Source organism: Balearica regulorum, chromosome 8 (assembly GCF_011004875.1).
Source record: "Balearica regulorum gibbericeps isolate bBalReg1 chromosome 8, bBalReg1.pri, whole genome shotgun sequence".
NCBI classification, from domain to species: Eukaryota; Metazoa; Chordata; class Aves; order Gruiformes; family Gruidae; genus Balearica; species Balearica regulorum.
This window is the reverse complement of record NC_046191.1, coordinates 27,579,082-27,598,625: the sequence shown is the minus strand read 5'-3', so window position 1 is coordinate 27,598,625 and position 19,544 is coordinate 27,579,082. Positions and strand designations below refer to the sequence as shown.

Here is a 19,544-nt window from a genome sequence, read left to right as displayed (position 1 = left end):
ATGTGCATTGCATGAAGAGGCATGTCCCTGGCTTTGAGTTGGGAGACTGCCTATTCCAAATAGCGTATCTGAGCACCTTTCCTACCTCCAGCTGCCTTGTGAGGCAGAGCTGGGAACTGGTAGCCCCAGATAGCCAATATTGGCTTCTCCCTTTTGGCAGCGAGTAGCATGTCTGGAGGGGGCAGGCTGAATGTGCCCCAGCCAGTGCTAAGCTGGGGTGCCTCCTGCCAGCCCTTGTGGCAGTGGACAGAGGGGAGAGTTTGCTCCTCATGACTCATTTCCCTCTGTTTTTGCAGGAGTCTAACCAGCAAGCTGAGGTCCAGGAAGCTGAACTTCCTACACCAGATGTGTTTGTCGAGAAGCTCCCACCCAGCGGGAAGATCACTAAGACCGAGTCCCTCATTATCCCGTCCACCAGGTAGGGTGGTGACACAGCTTTGGGCCTGCTGCTGGGCTGCTCAGGAAGTCATGGACAGCTTGCCAGCATTTGTGCTTTAAGCCACTGACTGCAAGGAGACCCTCCCTGTGTTGAGGCACTTATGTGGTGGGTCTTGAGCACTTCATAAATCAATGCTCAGAACCCCGAAGGGCAGCATTGCTCTGAGGCTGCTCCTGTGTCCTGTGTTGTACCTGCTCCATGTCCAAAGAAGTTTTTGTAAAACTCTGGAGTTGCTCGTGCAAAGATACTGTTGCTAAGTCAACATCTGGTGCAGATTTTGGCCTTAAAGGTGGTTGTTTAGTCTAACTTAAGTCCTCTTAAACCTTCCCAAATAGGGTAGTGAATGTGGGTTTCAGCAGCCCCCCACCACATAGTTTCTCTGGTCATTTGCAAGCAAGTAGATGTTTTTTTTGAAGAGGTATTTCTGCGCTGCTTGTGGGCATATGACTGGAGTTTGCATGGATGGATCCTATTACGCTGGTGTAGCGATAGCAGGGTAGTGGTGTGGGTCTTAGCATGGGCTGTGGAAGTCTGGCTGGGACTCCTGGGAGCATGCTCTGTAGCTGAACCCCGTGCTTTGCACGATCAGGAGCAGAATTAGCAGGTCTCAAGCTAGCTCCGATTGACATGCACGATTCCCCAATGCCTCCACTCACAATGTTGACATTGCTAGGCTGGGTGATCTGGGATTTGGGGGATGCATCTCACTCAGATACGAGCCAGCTCTGGAATGCAAGCACATCTCTCTAGCAGGTCTGAAGGGAAGCAGACGGGACGTCGGGGAAGGAGCACATCTCTGAAGGAGAGGCAGCCAGTGAGGCCACAGAACGAGAGAGCGAACAGTCTGGACAACGAACGCTCTCCAGACACCCGGCACCACTTACAGGTGTGAAAAATATTGTTGGCTCTCCAGCCACTCATAGTTTTTTGTCTTCTCCAACCGTCTCCTGTGGTCCCTTTCCTTCTGGTCCAAGTGCTGTCCCTGCTGGAAAGGAACTGGGCCCTGTGGCTTCAGGAAGGAGCGAATTTATGTCTTGGCTGATACTGTATCTTCCATCCAGTCTGCTGGGTTTTGCCAGCTTGTTGCTTTGTCAGCCAACCATAAACTGAAAACACTGGAACAGATTGCTATGATGAGAAATGAATAAGGATGTGTTGAGGAATTGCTCCTTCGAAATAAGGTAAATTGCTTGGAATTGCAAAAGGGGACTGACTTGTGCAGAGCATATGTGCCACATTTTTGTTAGCTGTGGGACTCAATTCCCTGCTGGAAGTAGATTGTTCCTGGCTTCTATTAACCCAAAATTCCTTGGGCTACTGTTGGTTGGTATGAAATGATGTAAGTGAAAGTAAAAGTGTGTGGCAGAAGGAGTAATGGCCAAAAAACCCAAGGTGGCTAATAGAGGAGCCTGCAGAATACTGCCATATTGAAGAGGCTGATAAGTGTTGGTCCCAGCAGCCAGCGCAGCTGCTAGCATGCTTTTGCTGATGGGGTGACCGAGCACTGACCAGCCACCTCTCATGAATTGCAAGAGCTGGAGCTGGTGGCTTGATGATTAGAGATGACGTCTATTGTTCTCTTTGTGTCTTTATTTCCAGATCCCCAGGAAAACAGTGTATGACCAACTAAATCACATCCTGGTTTCCGATGACCAGCTGCCAGAAAACATTATTCTTGTCAATACTTCTGACTGGCAAGGCCAGGTAAAGGCAGGAGACGTTACCTGAAGCACAGTTGTCCTTCACTGTTCCTCCTCAGGAATGGACAGGCCTTGAGCTCTACCACTAACCAAGTAGGTTCTGCTGCTTGGTTGGAAGAGCAGTGGTGGTGCGTGGGGGCTGGCAGCATACTGACTGTTCAGTGCCAACAGGTTTGATTTCATTTCACCAGGAGATGCTGTGGATTTTGTAAAGCTTTGCCACCTGAGTCTTTCTACAGTGTTTTTTTCTTTTCTACAAAATGCCATTCCTTCTGGTTAGCAGCACACTGGGAATGGCTAAACTTTTGCACTCAAGAGCCTCCTTCTCAACTGTGGTAGACCGGGGAAGCGGGGAGGACTGACCGGTGGTTTAGGCTGAGATTTCTAGGCACAGGTGGTGAACACAGGATAAAATATTTCAGGTCAGCTCTGTTGCCTTGCACACACGCCTGTGATTCCTGACTGCAGGTATGTCACCCCATCTTTTCTGAGTGAGTGATAGTTGTGTTAAGGAGAACCCTGAGCAGTGCTTTCTTATGCTGGCAACATGGGGTGGTTTATTATGGGTTTGGAACAAATTTTGCTCCTTTCGGAACCTTAGTCTGAGAAGGCAATAAAATATCTATGGGAGAGGACCAATAAACATGTGCTGGGTGACTGTCGCCTGTAGAACTTGTGCCAGGCTCGTGGAGTTACATTGTCTGGTTTGGCTTTCTGCTTCTGGAAGAAGTAGGGTCTCAATGTCTGAGAGAGCAAAAATACCAGCTGAGCTACTGGTTCCGGTTTCTCTATACTTGGAAGACAGAGAAATGCCTTCTAGAAATGGACAGAAAGCATTGTTGGTCATCTTCCAGTAGTTTTAGCAGCTTGTGCCTGCAGTATCAGACATGAAGATAGCATTGGCTGGGATGTATAGATTAGTGGTGCAGAATTTGAAAGTGTGAGATAATTGCTGAGTCTCATCAATATTTCCGTGTATATCTGATGCTTGTGTTAACTTATTTCCCGTTTGCTGCATGGACGGGAAACAGTCACTCGTGAGGAACATGTGTGTACGTGAGGAATGTAGCTGACTGCTAGGCAAATGGCCTGCTGCTGCCGCCCTCTTCTCTGCAGCCGTAAAAACCCTGCTGTTCTAGAGTTGTTGTTGCCATGGTTTGGATGTAGTGTTGGTGTTTGTCAAAAAGGTGCAATGTTTCCATTTTCCTAGAGGAAGAACTTTCCTTTGGCAGATGCACAAGGACTAGGTATTGGGAAAATAGTTGTATCACAAATTGGCAATGGGGACAGTGCCCACGCTTGGGTGTGAGAATACCTAGGAGGCTGGGGAAGGCAGATTTTCTTCATGGGACAAACTGTACCAAAAAAAGGACTATAAAATGTTCTGTTCTCTCCTCAGTACCTATCAGATGTCTTGCAAAAGCATACCTTGCCAGTGGTCTGCACATGCTCCTCAGCTGATATTCAGGCAGCTTTCAGCACTATTGTCTCCAGGATACAGAGATAGTAAGTTCTCACCTTGCTTGTGGTGTGTGTTTGAGTCTCAGCTCTAAAAGCCTCTCAGCTCCTGTGCCCCAGGGAGTTTTCCATCCAGCAGCTGAGAAATACTTCTCCCTAATCTACTCTCCTGAAGTCAGAGTTGCGTGGCTCTTCAGCCCTCGCCAGCCCTGCAAAGTTGTCGCTGTTGTGTCGCTGTGTGTGGGGGTACAAGCCTCCTTTCATCGACACTGGTGATTTTAAAAGATTGTGCTTTCGAGACTGCCTCATAGGTCGGATCTAATAACCAGTAAAGCATGCAAAGCTAATAGGTAGGTTTTTAAATAGCTCCTGCTCCCTCTTGCCGCAAGTAATTCCCAGATTAATTCCTCAAGGCATTCCCTAGATACCCACTGAGGGCTGTGGATACCTGACTGTGTTCTCTGACACAGCAGTTAGTTGCGATAGGCACATCCTAACCTAGATAGTTGAGTCCAGCCCTTTAGATTATCAAAATGTTTGAAAGAAGGAGCAAGGAGACCAATTAAGAAAGTACTGAACAATGTTGTATTTTATTAATAATGTTTTGAGTTGCTGATAATCATTGTGATACTGCCTTGTGTATAGAACGAACTCTCTTCTGCTGTGGTTGTTATTAACAAATCTATTTTATTTTTTTTACTTGTTCTGAAATAGCTGGTTGAAAGCACAATTATGAATATGTTTCCTCTTTTTCTGTCTAGCTGTAACTGCAATTCGCAGCCTCCAAACCCAATTAAAATTGCAGTGGCCGGAGCCCAGAATTACCTCAGTGCTGTATTGAGGCTCTTTGTAGAGCAGCTGTCTCACAAAACCCCAGACTGGCTCGGCTACATGAGATTTTTGATCATCCCTCTAGGTAAATAAGGAACACTTTTTCTTCATAGAAAGATGAATGGATTAAATGTGATGTGTTCCCTCAGGAGAAACCCTCCTGGAAGCTTTGGCTAGGTATATGGCTGTTAAATGAGGCAAACATCATGCTGTCATAGTATTGTGTAATGCTTGTGTTGCTGCTCTTGCATGAGAATTTCATCTTTACGTTCTTGATGCCAAAGTCCCCTTGTAAACCTTTCCTTTGAACCAAAGGGTTGAGTACTTTCCCCATAGAGGGAGGCTCTTGCATATCTTTTTGTCCTGGTACAATGAATGCATAGAATAATGTTCTGGAAGTCTTTTCCCTGGCTAAAATCTTAAATTCATTGGGCACCATGTTTCCCAAAGCAATAACTGTTCTGACCTCCCTGAGACTGACACAGAAAATGGTTATGGAGGAGCAGGGGGGTTGAAAAAATTTTTAAAGGCTCTGAAACTGCTGAGAGTTTAAATTATTCAAATTACATGTATCTTTTGACCTTTCCTTTATGTGCTGTTCTCCTTGGGTTTTTCCCTCAGTTTTCCAGCACCTTATCTCTGCCCTTCCAGCAGCACAAGCAGCCTACCTGCCTGGAAAGTTACCCAGCTTAAATCGCTTGCGTTGGGGGAAGTAGAGTGGACTGTTAATAACGTTAGGGGTTTTGTTGTAGTCAGAAACGTGAGGAATGTTGTAGCGGCGAGGCCTGGGAAGCCGGGCAGTCACTGATGCTTGTGGGCAGGGACATCTGGGCAACGTTGGTGTTGTAAGGGTGTGATGCCAGAAGCTGGTCTAGTCCGAGGCTTGGCTTGTGCGAACGGGGCACTTAGGCGATGTGGGCAACAGAAAACTTGAAAAGCACTTTTCTTGGTATTTTCTGGTCTTCTAAGTTTGGGACCAGCTGATGGCAGTTGCTGTAGGACTCAGAAGCTGCTGCCCAACACCATGAACAGGGGGGTTAGGCTGTTAATTCAGTGGTGGGATTTGCAGAAGTCAAATGAGAAAGGCAGAGGAAGAGAGCTGGATCCTTCTGTAAGGAAGGTATTTAGTTTCCCGAGTGGTTGACAGGGAGAGAGATCCATTTAGGGGGTAAAAACAAACAAAAAAACCTGCAAGGTTAAATATGCTTTGAATGAGAGTCTGTGTGACTGAAGACTTTGGTCCTCACATGCTGACTGTCTCCTGGCCTCAGGCGACGACTTTTCTGTCCTGCAGCCTTCAATAATCTGAAAATATTCTCTCTTTGAAAGTGAAACACAAGATTTAGCTAGTATGTTTTTGGGTTGATTTTTTAATCTTAAAACTTTCTTTGGTAATTAAAAAAGAACAAAGCACTTTGATAATGGAACTGCTTCAGAACTGTGAATGCTTTGTAAATGGACTTTAAGTATAGAAACTTCTCTAACGGGGCCTTTCCCATAGAAATCTGGAGTATTTCCTGATCGGATCAAGTGCTTATTTCTGGCCAGCTTTCTGGCAGTTCATTAAAGTGATTGAGGAGCAACCTCTCTTTTCTGACAACTGAAAAAGGACCAAAGACAGAATGGTGACCATGCCATAAACGTCTTAAAGGAAAAAACTTTCTCCTATTTGCAGCACCTTCAAAGTAGGAATGGTGGAGTTTTTCCTAAGATGGTTTTACCTTCTTAGCCTGCAACTACATGCTGCAATGACAGAAGAGTCAACCTACAGTGGTTTGTTAACAATGAGAAATGTTTAGTGTCTGTAAGCATCCGTGCTTCTAATTCTATGGCTGAAAGACTCCTTTGATGTCCAAACCAGTGTATAAACAACTGAAAAAGGGCAAATAAAATAGGAAGAAGGGTTGGGGCGTATTTTGACTGTTCAGGGTTATTTAGCATTTTATTTAGCTCCCATGGATAGAACTTTCCGGGAGACCTCATGTTTAGTACTTGTTTCCAACTCCATCTGCCATGTGCAATGTGTTTTCCCAGCATGTGGGAAAACTTCTTCAGTGCATGGTGCAGAGCGGTTCCATGTGTGCTGTTTAAAACTCCACTGCAAAAGAAATGATGGATCTGAAAGTAGCCGTGATCCGGAGAGTCCACGAAAGAACTTAGGCCCCAGTCTCTAATGACACTGAGGGGAGCTCAGAGAGACCTTCTGCTTGAACCTTTCCCTGGAAGTCTGGAAATTAGAACTGGTCTGGACAACTGAGAAGAGGCAGTGGGGTTTTTCCACCATGAGCTTTACTGGAACATCGTGAGTATAGTTAAGCAACTGGGGTTCTCTTGGAAGAAGTTGTCAGATTACCAGTTATCAGCTGATGACTCAACTGTTACAGTCTCTGAAAGTGTAGCTTGATGTGAGAATTCAGTATGCAGGAAGGATAAAAATAAGCTGATTAGGAGGAACTCTGAGACTACTTTATGGCTGATTGTAAGTGTACAAGACTCATGCTGAGCATGACTGGAAAGGGCAATCCTGGCACACCTTTTCTCCTGTGTTGAAAGACTGGAGAGGCAGTTGCAAGAGCAGGTTGTCTGGTTTGGGGACACATGTGGCCTAAAATGAAGGTGGCAAATTTTTACCACCTCCCAGGGCCGAGTTTGTCACTTAAATGTCGTCCCTCTCCTGCTCAGTAAAAGTATGAAGTCAGATCTCCATCTAGGGCTGCAGGCTGGAGACTGGTCACACAGACTTTCTGCAAGGAGGTCTTTCTATGCTCATAGAGGAGCCATAAGGCTTAGCGAGAGCAAGCAGCGACCTGATGCATACGCCAACATTCTCTGGGGACTGTAATCCTTGGACTCTGCCTTCTGTCTTTAATTACAGCCCATTTGTAGAACTTACAGCCCTTCTCCACCAATTAAACAAGCCTCACTGGGTTGTGTTTCCTGGTTGGGGACAATTGCCTCTTCTCATTATTGCAAAAGAGCTGTGGTGTGTGAATGGTGTTGGGAAGAAGGGGTCCGACTCCTCTTGGCAGAGGTGATGGGGCCGCGGTGCGTGCGGTGCAGCCTGTGGGCAGGAAGGGCTGCTGGGAAAGCCGCTTGCAAAACCGAGAGACTGAGATGGAGAGCTGTAGGGCTCTGTGTCTTCCAAATCATTTATTTCCTCAGCAGTTTCCCAGTCCTGTTTTCTTTGGCCTTTTAAAATTTAATTTGGCGAGGGGGAAGGGGGAGGTATCACTGAAAGATAACAGTGGTGTTGAAGCAGTCTGTCTGCTGGGAAGTCTATTTGCATGCTCTTGTAGAGATAAGCTGGACTAAATTACTTGGGTGTAATTGAAGAAATTTATATCTGGGGTGTCTACTGTAGTTTTGATTTTTGGAATTTAATTCCTTACAGATAAAAAACACACTTGTGTTCAGTGCTGGGAAGAACAACTGTCATGTTTTCCTTTCTTTCTTAGGCTCTCATCCAGTGGCCAAGTATCTGGGGTCTGTAGATTATAGATACAACAACTTCTTCCAAGATCTAGCCTGGAGAGATCTATTCAACAAACTTGAAGCACAGACCACTGGTAAGACCATGTGTCTGTGTCTGGCCTGTGTGGGATAAAAGGCTTGAATGAGTAATTTTAGCAAAGGTCAGGTAAATACAAGAGGAAGCAGACAAATGTTTTTGTTCCTCTTTTCTCCTCATTCCACTACATTCCCTTTTCAGATATTGACCTTTGTATGTCCTCCACGTGGTGGTTTGCAAACAGTTGGCTCCCAGAGGCACTAGCTGCCTCTGAGTCACGCTGGTTTTACCTAGCTCTCAGCTTTGTTCTTTGATGTGGGGGTTTCACTACCAAGCCTAGTACATTGCTTTCTTTGGCCCTTCAGAAACTGTCCAGTCTAAAAGATTTGGAAAACTGGAAACTCTGGGAAGATTAACTTCTATTAGTTGTGCATGAGAATGACCCTAACATTTCTGAAGTCTGCTGTCAGGATCTTTCTCATTAAAAAAAATTTTTGTTCTTCACTAGTGTTGTAATTTGTGGGAGCTGCCGTAGGTCAGGTCAACAAGGTTCAGTTCTAATCTGAGTCTATTCTAGGCCGGCGTAAAGCCTCACTGTGTGTTAAAGTACTAATTTGCTTAAAATATTAATGCTTACAGTTTTTCCATCCATTCCTTCAAGAACGGAAAGAAACAGGAGAAAGGAGGATTTACATCTGACATCTAGGTCTACGTGAAGGCTTGAGACTTGACTGAGGGGTGATGCTCTCATGGCAGCATATCCTGTACAGAAATTTCACTAGAAGGAAAAAGCTTTGGAGTTTTTGAAGTGGCATGAGAGTGGGCAGATTGCAGTGTGGTTCTCCTGTTGGAATTGCAGAGTCCCTGAGGCTCCCAGGATGCTCCTGGAAGTCCTCTAGCCGTGAGAGGAGGAGATGCACACCTCTTCACAGGTGATTGTTCAGAGCCTTTTCCAGTGGATGGGAATTTGGCTGGACAAGGCCCCAGGCAGCCTGTTCTGAAGGTGAAGTTAGCCATGCTTTGAGCAGGAGGCTGGACGAGAGATCTCCCAGTGTGCCACCCAACCTATTCTTTTCCTTGATTCTAAGCTTGTGGAAGAACAGGTGTCTGGAACTGGTTTCTTTTAATTCCTTGCTGCACTTGAAAATGCAGACAAATGTCAATACAGACTCGATTTTTGTGTCTCGGTTAGGAATAGTTCATTAGCTATAGAAATCCAGCTCGAGATCCACTGTTCCTTAGTTGATTGTATGCTGCAGCCCGTATTTGTTTGCCTGCCTGCATGCTATGAGGAAAATGCAGCTTCATTTTTGTGCAGTCCAGACCTTGTAGATTCTCCATTTTCATCTGTGCCCTGAGAACTGCACAGAAACCCTGTGATGGCATAAGAGGATCTTGCAAAGAGTCATAGCTCTTCACAGTTCACCGTTCAAATACAAAGAGCCTGGGTTAAAATGCCCGTTAAGGTATGGAAGTGCCTGGTGAAGGTCATTGTGTTCCCTTGATCTCATAGTTGAGGCTCTTTGCTTGAAATCAAAGAAATATGGAAGGGATTTGGAAAATGTTTTCCTGTCAACTTGAATTGAACACAGTCTTACAGATCTGAAGCATACTTGCTGCTGCACACGTGATCTTTGCGCTCTTCCTACTCTTGTGTGGCTCTGTCTTTTGAGTTAACTCAGCAAGGCTGTGAGTTCATTAGGAAATCAGGTAACTCAAACGCTGGTGTGAGCCGAGCAGCTCGCCAAGGCCCTGGGAGAGACGGCTAGACACTTTCTTCAGCAGATACCTACAGTCAAGGTGTGGGAAAGTCTAACGCTGATTCTGGGCAGGTACACATTTTCAAAGAAAAGCATTTTAACAAACACAAAATAACCATAATACTTCAGTCAGCAATGCTGTGTACAGATGTCTGTGCATCTAGTGTGCCTTCTAATGTTTTTACCTTGGTGCTCTTGTAGGATGTTTGCTTTTGGTCAGACAGATTTACAGTGCTGCAGAGCTTCCTTTGGAAGATGCAGTTCAAATGCAGCTGGCTGGATACCATCAGCTGCTTGGCTGAGCAAATGGGGGACAGTGCTGGTGATGGTCTGAGAAGTGAATTAAATTATTTTCTGTCTTTGTTCTATTGCAGTTCCAGAAACACCTGATGTTGTCTCCCGGATAACGCAGTATATAGCAGGGGCAAACTGTGCACACCAGTTGCCCATTGCTGAAGCAATGCTGACGTACAAGCAGAAAAGGTATGTTACTAACGTAATACTGAGTTTCCAGAGGGAGCATCAGGTTGAAAGCAAAGTGCTTTTGTCATCTCGTGTGTCAGCAGTCTTAAAATCACTCCAAATTGCAAACACCGTGGGAGCCTGACGGTACCCTGCACCCCGTGATGTGTCCCACGTAGATAACAGTGAATCTACAAGAGTGTGGTTACTTTAAGTGCAGTGATTTCTTTGAAGATCCGAGAGGTTTGGGGATGTGGAGACTAGGCAGGGTGGGGGATAGACAGATTATATCTGCTTAGGTTCTGGAGATCTCTTACCACAGAGACCTTAGGTGTGTAAGACTGGACTGTGGCATTCCCCCCACAAAGTGTCTTCCATGAGACCTGACCTTTTTACATCGGTGTCGAGGGAACTGAAACCCTTTCTTTTTAGAGTGTAAATAGCAGAGCTTCTTGCAGGAGAGACAAAATCCCTGTTGATTGGCAGTTGCAGGCTACCAGGACTCCTACTGGGGAGGGCTGACATTCACCAGGTTTTATTTCACTTTCTCTTAAGGGATAAGCAGCCTGTAGGAGGGAGGATTAGGGTCTGAAAACAAGATTCAGAAGTACGTAGAGCCTCATGTGGCTGTGGTCCAGGAAGAAGTGTAACTGTCAGTGAAGGGTAGAGATGCATTGTTTCTGAGGCACAGAGGAGAGTAATAGACTCCAACTTGCATCCCAATAATTTCTGAGAGCAGGACAAACACTCAGCTCGTGCTTTTTCTCAATTAAGGACTAGCAATCTCCTATGTAGCATGGATGATGTTAATTGTTAATTACTACTCTTCCCATCTTATATCTGATTTTTCACTTTTGGTCCGTTAACATTCCTCGTTGGTGCCTCCTTTGCATAAAAACTAGGAGGGATTAAAGATGTGGGTCGAGTCATTACTTTTCCCTTTTTTTTTAAATGCTCATTGTATGTTGCTTGTCCATTCCTGTGTCTGCTCTGCATTACTTTGCAGAAATGATTCAGTAAAATTTAGCCCATTCTTCATGCTCTCCTAGGGAAAGTATTTCCAGACTGACTAGTCCATTAAAAAGAGTGCACACTCCTCATGTAGTTGTGAACTTCTATAATGTTAACCTGATAAAGATGAAGTTTGGAGAGCCACAGGTACTCAAAGCTGTTATCTTCAATCTTTTAGTTTGTTTTTGATGTGAAGACTTACCTTAGTTACCACTATGGAGTTCAGACACCGCTAGTGCAGTGTGAACCCGTTTCTGATGGCTGCCTTGTTCCTTTTCTGCACCCTTTGATTGCTGGGTTCTGCACTGGTCTCCACTGCCTTCTCCATTCTGTTACATGTTCATGTTTGTCATTAACACGTTTAATAATTTTGAGTTTCTAATGTGCCCAGAAAGGTCAATTTCTCACTTTGTTGAAAAACATCTGAAATGTACTTCAGCAACACACGCACACTTAGCCCTCCTAGCAGTGTGCATGACTGCTTTACCAAGCTGGTCTGATCCATTTGGATTTTAGACGCTTTGGACTTGGTAGTGCCATGCTTGAAGCTGTTGATAGGTTTAAATCAGGCTGAAACCCTGCAGAAGAGATGTTGCTGAGACTCTTAGCCAGACTCGTGGCATAGCCTGCAGTCTCTTGGTATCTCTGTTGTGTCTGCTTTAAAATAACTTCTACTTTCAGCTAAGTACCTCATGAGCAAACTGGAGAGTGAGTTAGAGGAACAAGAGGAACAAGCTCTCCCATGGAGTGATGGGCAGTTATCTCCCCGTGTGGCTTTCTTTAGAAATTGTCAGCAACTTAGGGTATTGTGAAAAACAACACAGAAATTGTATTTCCATTAGCACTATCTAAATGAATGCATCTCTTTGTTGTAAGTATAATAACATATTTATCTTTTTCTTTGGTTGCTTTCTGAAAAGGAAAAAGAGCTTTCATTTTGATTTTACCATAAGGTATCAGTTCCTTTTAGGCTCCCTCTCCCATCTCCTATCTCTTTTCCTCCATGAACTGGTCTTTTGTGCCTTGTTTAACAGTTTCTGCAGGTCTGGGATGCACAGTTTGTGTTTTAGGTTAAATTCTGCTCGCTGCTTTGAAACTATGGCACCTGCTGGCAGAACGCATTGTTGAAAACGACTGCTCTGCCTTTGGACCACACGTAGGGGTTCCCGGGATGCAGACTGAGTGGGAATGCAGGGGTTAGTGAGAGAACAGCTTTCAGTGGTAAAACACGGAGAAGGTAGGGTTTTTTCTTCCCTTCTTCCTAGCCATCAGAGGATATAGTGTAGCTCTGAAAGGATCAGGACTGAGCAAAGACTTTTCAGTTCCCATCCTTTGGCATTCAGTGGCTCAGGGTGGGGTTCAGCTCTAGTGTCTGAGTGCAGACCAGCAAATCTTCTCCCTGTAGTCAAAAAAACTGAGGAGTAATCTCTTACTGCCAGGCTATCCCAAATGTATGGGACTTCTCTGAGCTTAAGAAAGAGGAGACAGACGTATGCTAGCAGTGGAGTTACACTCTGAGCTGCCTCCAAGACCCCTTGCTCTGCAGGGTCCCCTGCTTCGAATCATGATTATTGGACATTATTTATTTTGTCCTCAGTTCACAAAATTACTGCAACTCCCTCTCCCTTGAGGCCAGAGGTGAATGGCTTCTCCAAGGCCAACTTTCAAGGCAGTGGTCCTTGTAGAAACAGCAGTGCTACCTACAAATTCATTGCAAGATAAATCTCCCAGTACCCTAGCATTTGCTCTGTTAAACAAGCCCTAGTGGTCCAAGGAAAGCCAAGCCAGTCTTTAGGGCGTAGCTGTATGTGATGAGCTGCTTTATAACTTTATTGCCAGCTATTCCTATTTTGACTTACCTCCGCTCTCCTTCCTGTCCCCTTGTTCTGTTTGTCATGGCGAAAGGTTGGTGCATGTACTGCCTGTGATGGACTGCAATGGTGCGAAAGCTTTGTCCCGTTCTTTTGGAGCATCTGCTGATCTTACCTGAAATCAGGGGGTCTGGCAATGAGGAAGGGGTTAAGGAAGGAAATGGATTGCCATTTCAGCTCCTCTGTGTTACACTGGGTGACTGACTTTGTGAGTGCTGGGAGGTTTACTGGTTACTGAATTGTCAAGAAACACTGCAGTCCAGGGGAACATCTGGGGAGCTGAGAGCATGGTGGCAGAGGCGAGCCTCTCACTAGGAGGGGTGTATCATTGACATTGATATCTGTCTGCATTGCTTTCTTGAATGAAACCCTGCAGTATGCGAGACCTGAGACTCCACAGTCATTCCCAGTGTAGCTGGATTGCTGATCAGTTCTGAGAACCTGGGCTGGTGTCACCCACTGTAATTCAGTGTCTAGCACAGTTCATGCCATGTGGCTTCTGGATAGCCCTTGCACGAATCTGGGGAGCAGCTTGGCTGTTGGAAGTAAAAGCACTGCTCGCTTGTCAGGGCGAGGGCTGGGTCATTTTCTACCTAGTTACACCTTTACCTAAAGCTCTTTACTCTGGTGTGTTGTAGAGCACTTCCCCAACTCTTGCTCGGTGGAGCGCAAGTGCCTTGGGTTGGAGGGTTCCCAGGCAGTTGGAAGCAGGGGTGACACTGTTTCCTGCCTGCTGCATGTCTCTCAGGCTCTGTAAGGCAGTGGCTAGGCAGAGTCCGGGTCATTTCTCTGAGTGTTGCTTCTAAAACACACCGCGCAGCGGTTGTTGAACATGAACACAGCTGGAGAAAATGGAGCGGGTCCCTCCTTTGACTCAGCAGTGCCCGTGTCACCTGGCTGGTTGCTGCATGAACCTCCTTGGGCAGCTGGTGGAAACGTAACAGGAGTTTACTTGTGCCACTTGCTTGGCAGAGCAGTGCAGCAGAGTCGAGTCAAGGCTCAAGAAATGCTGGATGTCCTGTTGAGTGTGTCCAGCCTACTGTAGGAACATAAAGGGTGCTGGATGGGAGTTTCACAGGGAAGCAGGGAAGTGACTCGTCTGATGTGTTGTGGGGACCTGGAGATGCTTTGTCCCTTTGTTTGGTTTGAGCACTGGAGACGTGGTGGAACAGGGACAGTGTTAGCCAGCCGACAGCTGCAGTTGCCCAGTGGGAAGGACAGATGCTTCGTACCAAAGATGAACCTTGGAGAGTTGTTGGGAGTGCCTGGCCTGAAGTGGCTTAGACGCTTGCTAGTCCTTCGGTGAAAGAAGTCCCCTCTTTCCTGCTGCCCCCCTGCAGGACTTGGCTGGAGTAAAGGTAGTACCTGAGACCCTCCTGCTGGGAAATCACAGGTGTCTGGCTTCATTTGAATCTGGTTTGGGTTGCTTAAATTTTAAATGAAATCTCACTGAAAGGCTAATAACTGGCATAACTGTTCTAAGTGATTATTCAGTCCCTCTTACTGCAATATCTGAGTGGTTCACAGCTTAGTTTGTACTTTGCCCCAGAAGGGAGAGAGATTATTCCTTCCCTTTGTCAGGTGAGTGTCTCCTGGTGATGTGGCTGCTTGTCCTTTCTAACAGTCCTAAAACATATAAATCTGGCTATATGTCTTTGTTCAATCTGAATTAATTTCTTGGGGTAGGGAGGGAGCCTGCTAGTCCATTTCTGGACAGTGTACCTTTGAAGGACTGATTGCAGGGGGATGGATTTTGCTCAAGCAAAAATAGTAATTAGACAACTCTCTACTCCAGATAAAGATTTTCTTTCTAGCCTCTCTGCATAGGTCTGGTTTTTTGTTTTCCCCAGAATTTAGTGTGGGGTGTTTTTTCCCCAGAATTACAGAAGTGAAGTATTAATAACACTGTTAAAAATCACAAACTAGGGTCAGGTCTGGCTTTAAATGATAGGTGAGATACCGGGGCCTTCAGAAACCCTATGGATAAAGCCAATACCTTGGACATTGCTACGAAGGTAAAACCTCTGCAGCCGTGGGAATCTGTGCAGGCTGGGTAATAAGGAAGAGCTGCCTTTCCAGGGACAGGGGATATTTTAGTTGCGAGACTGCAGTAGGAAGAATAGAAGAGACCATTACCAAGGTGAAAGGATTCTGGATTAATATTTTGGGATCCCGAAGGACAAGAATCAGGAAAGCATGAAAGAGGAAGTGGAGAACAAGCATGGTCATCTCATCTTTCTTTCCATCCACATGAAGAGCAGCTGTTTTGATAAGCTACCTTTTCAGGGTCACATGTGCAAGATCAGAGTTCCCAAGAGGACGTGTGACAGGACTAGACTAGCTGAGCTGAAATCCAGCTGGATTGCTTCAGGAACAGTCTGTGCATCATTGTGAGCTGTGATAAATGGTGACTGAAGCAAATGATTTATTTCAGAATTGCCCCTGAGTTCTCTTCAGTGGGAGTCTGAGCTCCCAGGGGGAACAAGAATGAGTTTTCTGCTGGAACTGGGCATGGTTTGTTTTTTGAGAGCTCAGACCAAAGCCATCCAGTAGCTGAGAGATGACTAGGCGACTGTTGTGCTTCCCTTGCTTGGTCAGCGGGACTTGCTTCTGCCTGCTTCTCAGCCCATGGAGCTGAAGAAATGAGAAGAAAGCTGAGCCTCTGTTCTGTGCTTCTCCCAACAGCTCTGTGGATTTATACTCTCCCTTTGCAAAACTGCAGCTGGAAAATATGTGTTCGTAGGAGATATATTTACTGGGGGGCCTGCAGCTGTGTGCGACCTTTCTGGCTTCCAACACAGAATCAGGGACTTGGTCATTTTGTTATGTGCTTTGGGGGAAGAGTGAAGGTGCAGTGGCTGGGGTTGTGAGGTAGGAAGGGAGCAAAGCCTCTGGCTTTGCTGTAGAGATGAGTAAGCAGAGCTGAGTCAAAGCAAGAGGCTATTTGCAAAAGCACGCCCTGCTTTGGACCAAGAGGGAGCTCCAGCTGAGTCGTGGTTGCTACAGTTCTATGCCATTCTTTCCATAGGGCTTAGAGGAAACTGTCCAGCTCGTGCTAATCACACAGTGGTTGGCAACCTTTGTGCATTTCCAATCTGTGCTGGAAACAGCACAGAAATACCTACTTTCCTGAAGTAGTTGCGCTGCACCCAGCAATATTCTGGATGAAGGCAATGCTGGATGGTTTTCCTCTGAACGTTGCAGTGCTCCGAGCACTGAGGGATACACAAAAAGAGAAACATGAGAAATCCCAGTGTTTGTCTGCTTCCTACCTGTTTCCTGTGCTTGGCCACTGGGAGACGTCGTGTGTTTTGCCCATGCAGTCACTTCCACTGCTGAACTGTAATTCCTCCGAACGCATGGACGTGCTTCTGCAGTCCTCTCCTCACCCTGTGGGCGCATGTTCATCTCTCTTGCCCTTGAAGGGAACAGTGGCTCTGCAGGCCCTCCCAGCCTGCCTTCCTCCTCACTCAAGTCTTCCTCCTCTTGTCTTCGAGTCTCTCCCTAATTCCTGCTAAGTTTGACTGTAGCCTTTGTTGCTGGCCCTTCTCCACCCTCTGGATTCTGAAACCTGGGCAGGGCCAGAGCAGGAGGGGCTGATGCCTTCCTGCTTTCAAAACGTGTGTAGTGGTGTCTTCAGCTGTTTCTGGGACATGGTGTACGTTTTGTTCGGTTTGATTTAGCTGTTTGCTGTTCTCCAGTTGGCGTCCTGATTTACCCGGTGTGCTCTGGTGCCTGACCTCTCTAGTGTGCCTGTCTGAGGGATTGCAAGCTCCCAGCAGCAGGGAACATGTATCTGTGTGCGTGAATGTGCGTGTGTGTACGTACTTGCTAGTGCTATACAAATAACCACGTGTCACGGCTTGTAACCCCGTGGCAGGCTAACTGCTTTAGCGATGCTGGGATATGCAAGGTATGGCTCATGACTCCAAAGGTGGGACGCGTGAAGGCCATGCGTGCAGAGCGCTTCAGGTACTAGTAAGTAACGCACAGTTCTCCGTGTTGTTGTGGCACAGATCCATTTCCTTGCAGTAGGAGGTCGTGTGTCCGTAATGACTGCCATGCCATTAAAGCATGTTTCTCTGTCAAGCGTGAGGGAGGGAGGAAGAGACCTTTCCCCCAGAGATGTGCCATAAGCTGCGTGCTCTTCCCCACCCATGCAGATTCTTAGCGTGCTGGCAGGGGGCCTTGAGAGGAGACATTGGACTGGCGCTTGCATACTGTCCGTCCCTGCTGCATGCTTGAATGCCACATATAACGTGAGTATTGTGCCCGGTGTGGAAGCAAGTTGTTAACAACTCTCTTCTCTTTGTCTTTAGCCCTGATGAAGAATCTTCGCAGAAGTTCATTCCTTTTGTCGGGGTGAGTGTTATCTTAGTTACGCTGTTTCGAGCCAGCTAGAATACGTCCACGAGTGTTAACCCAAACTTAGCTGGTTTCTGGGGTGGAGCAGGAGCACTGGGTGCTCTAAGGTAGAGTGTCTGCATGAGCATCTGATGGTTGGATGCAACTGCCTGGTATGTAAGCAAACCTCTACGATCTCTCAACAAACTACAGGGTGTATTTTACTTTCCCGGCAGCTGGCTCTGGGCAGCTCGGTGCCACCTGCCTGCCAGTGCTGAAGCAGGCACCATAGCCTTGCTGTTGCCTTGTTCATTCAATACAGAGAGGAAAGTGTGACGCTGAAGTGCTCTGATCCACAGCCTGTCTTTGCTGCAGACCAAAGCACCTCGTTGGTGGAGAATTGTTGCTGGGCCGTGTGCAGAGGAAGGTGGTGTGTTCCTGGAAACCTGTTCTCAGGTTTGCTGTGCCCAGCATTGCCCTGGGTGATTGATTTGGCCAAATTTGCTATTCCAGTGTCAGTCCTCTGTGTGCTTGTCATGAATGGTCTCCAGTCCTCTTAATATCCCATCCATTGCTGGGAGGTGGAGAGTGCATCCCACCAAGGGATACCACTGTTAAGTTTGACTCTGGGGCAGTAGCTGTTTAATGCATTTTATTATGTGACTATGTATTTGGGATAGTAGTCCCTGGCTTTTCCTCCTGTCCTCATCTTTAAATATTCCCAGCTCAGGTGGCCAAGTGCAGAGCATTTAGGCAGCGGTGTGTTTGGGCTTCTGTCAGTGTATTTTCTACACTATGTACTTTGCCTTTTCTAGCTTCCCTCCCCTTATTTGATCATGCTCTTCAATGCATTAAGTTTTAGGTATAAAGTCATTGACCTGTGGCCAAAAGGATGTCCCCTACCTGCTTGTCATGGTTTAACCCCAGCCGGTAACTGAGCACCACGTAGCCGCTCACTCACTCCTTGCCCCCCGCCCCCAGTGGGATGTGGAGAAAAATGTGAGATATGCGAGATAAAGACAGTTTGATAGGATAACAAAGGAAGATGATGATGATAATATTATAAGACAAGTGATGCACAAATGCAATTGCTCACCACCTGCAAAAAAACCCTGATGCCCTGTTTCCGAGCAGCAATCCCGGCTAGCTTCCCCAGTTCTGTCCAGAGCATGGCGTTCTGTGGTGGGGAATATCCCTCTGGCCAGCCTGGGTCAGCTGTCCTGGCTGTGCTCTCCCAGCTTCTTGTGCCCCTGGCAGGGTGTGGGAAGCTGGAAAGTCCTTGGCTTAGCGTAGACACTACAACTACCCAGCAACAGCTACAGACATCAGGGTGTTATCAACATTATTCTCATCCTAAATCCAAAACACAGCGCTATACCGGCTACTAGAAATAAAATTAACTTCATCCCAGCCGAAACCAGGATGCTGCTCTTCAGCTACTGGATGTCCACTTCACAGTTTTTGCTGCTCTCTTATAGCTTCTCTTTCTTGCATGCTGGCTGTCTTGTTCTGCCTTCTCTCTGTTAAGCTGACTTGTCTGCATTCCCGTTTGTATGTCTGTCAGTGCGTCAGAGCTAATCTGAAATCCCAAGGCATTTAAAGAGCTTAGTCTCTCTTGCTGTCAGACTGACCCTGCTTTCACTCTGGTGTCTCTTCGGAGTGAGAGTCTCTCTCTGTGGTGTTCCTGAGATGACAATCTACTTTTATTTGTTGAAGGAGAGACACGCATCTTCCTAATTTGTTCCCTGCTAGCTTTGCTATGATTGATCTTGTCCCTCCCACAATCTGTGATTGCTGGTGAAGAACTGTTGTTACGAAGCAGCTGTTTCACCTTTCCCAGTAACATGAAAAGCCCAGAAGGGCTTGGAAGCTCCTGGACTCGTCTCACTACAGCTGCTAGGCTCTGCAAAGCTTCTCTTTGGGGCTGATTTAGTTCAGTGCTATATGCAAGCAAATGGGGCTCAGTGTTTGTCCAGTTGCTCTAAAATGATCTGATATTAGCAATGTTCTTCTAGTCTGGATCTGTCTGAAAGTGGGAAGAGCGAACAGATCTGTTGTGTGTATAACACTGCCAACCCCCAAAAAAACTTGCCTTGAAAGCACAGACTAACTTCCTATGTTGGCTGGTGGTGAGGATCAAACCAATGCTGCTTATTCTTG

At 46.4% G+C, this 19,544-nt stretch overlaps 1 protein-coding gene across 7 annotated transcripts in view; it reads left to right on the top strand.

The window, feature by feature from the left end:
- Positions 1-19,544, top strand: part of PACS2 (phosphofurin acidic cluster sorting protein 2) — a 79,818-nt gene that overhangs the window by 49,289 nt on the left and 10,985 nt on the right. For 4 of the 7 annotated variants that reach the window (XM_075760232.1, XM_075760231.1, XM_075760229.1 and 1 more), the window contains exons 12-19: positions 297-418; positions 1,190-1,325; positions 2,039-2,143; positions 3,539-3,645; positions 4,359-4,513; positions 7,884-7,994; positions 10,071-10,179; positions 17,360-17,402. In XM_075760232.1, coding sequence (XP_075616347.1) covers positions 297-418; positions 1,190-1,325; positions 2,039-2,143; positions 3,539-3,645; positions 4,359-4,513; positions 7,884-7,994; positions 10,071-10,179; positions 17,360-17,402 — 888 coding nt within the window. The remainder of the gene's footprint in view (positions 1-296; positions 419-1,189; positions 1,326-2,038; positions 2,144-3,538; positions 3,646-4,358; positions 4,514-7,883; positions 7,995-10,070; positions 10,180-17,359; positions 17,403-19,544) is intronic. The other 3 variants (XM_075760234.1, XM_075760230.1, XM_075760228.1) reach the window with 1 other exon arrangement.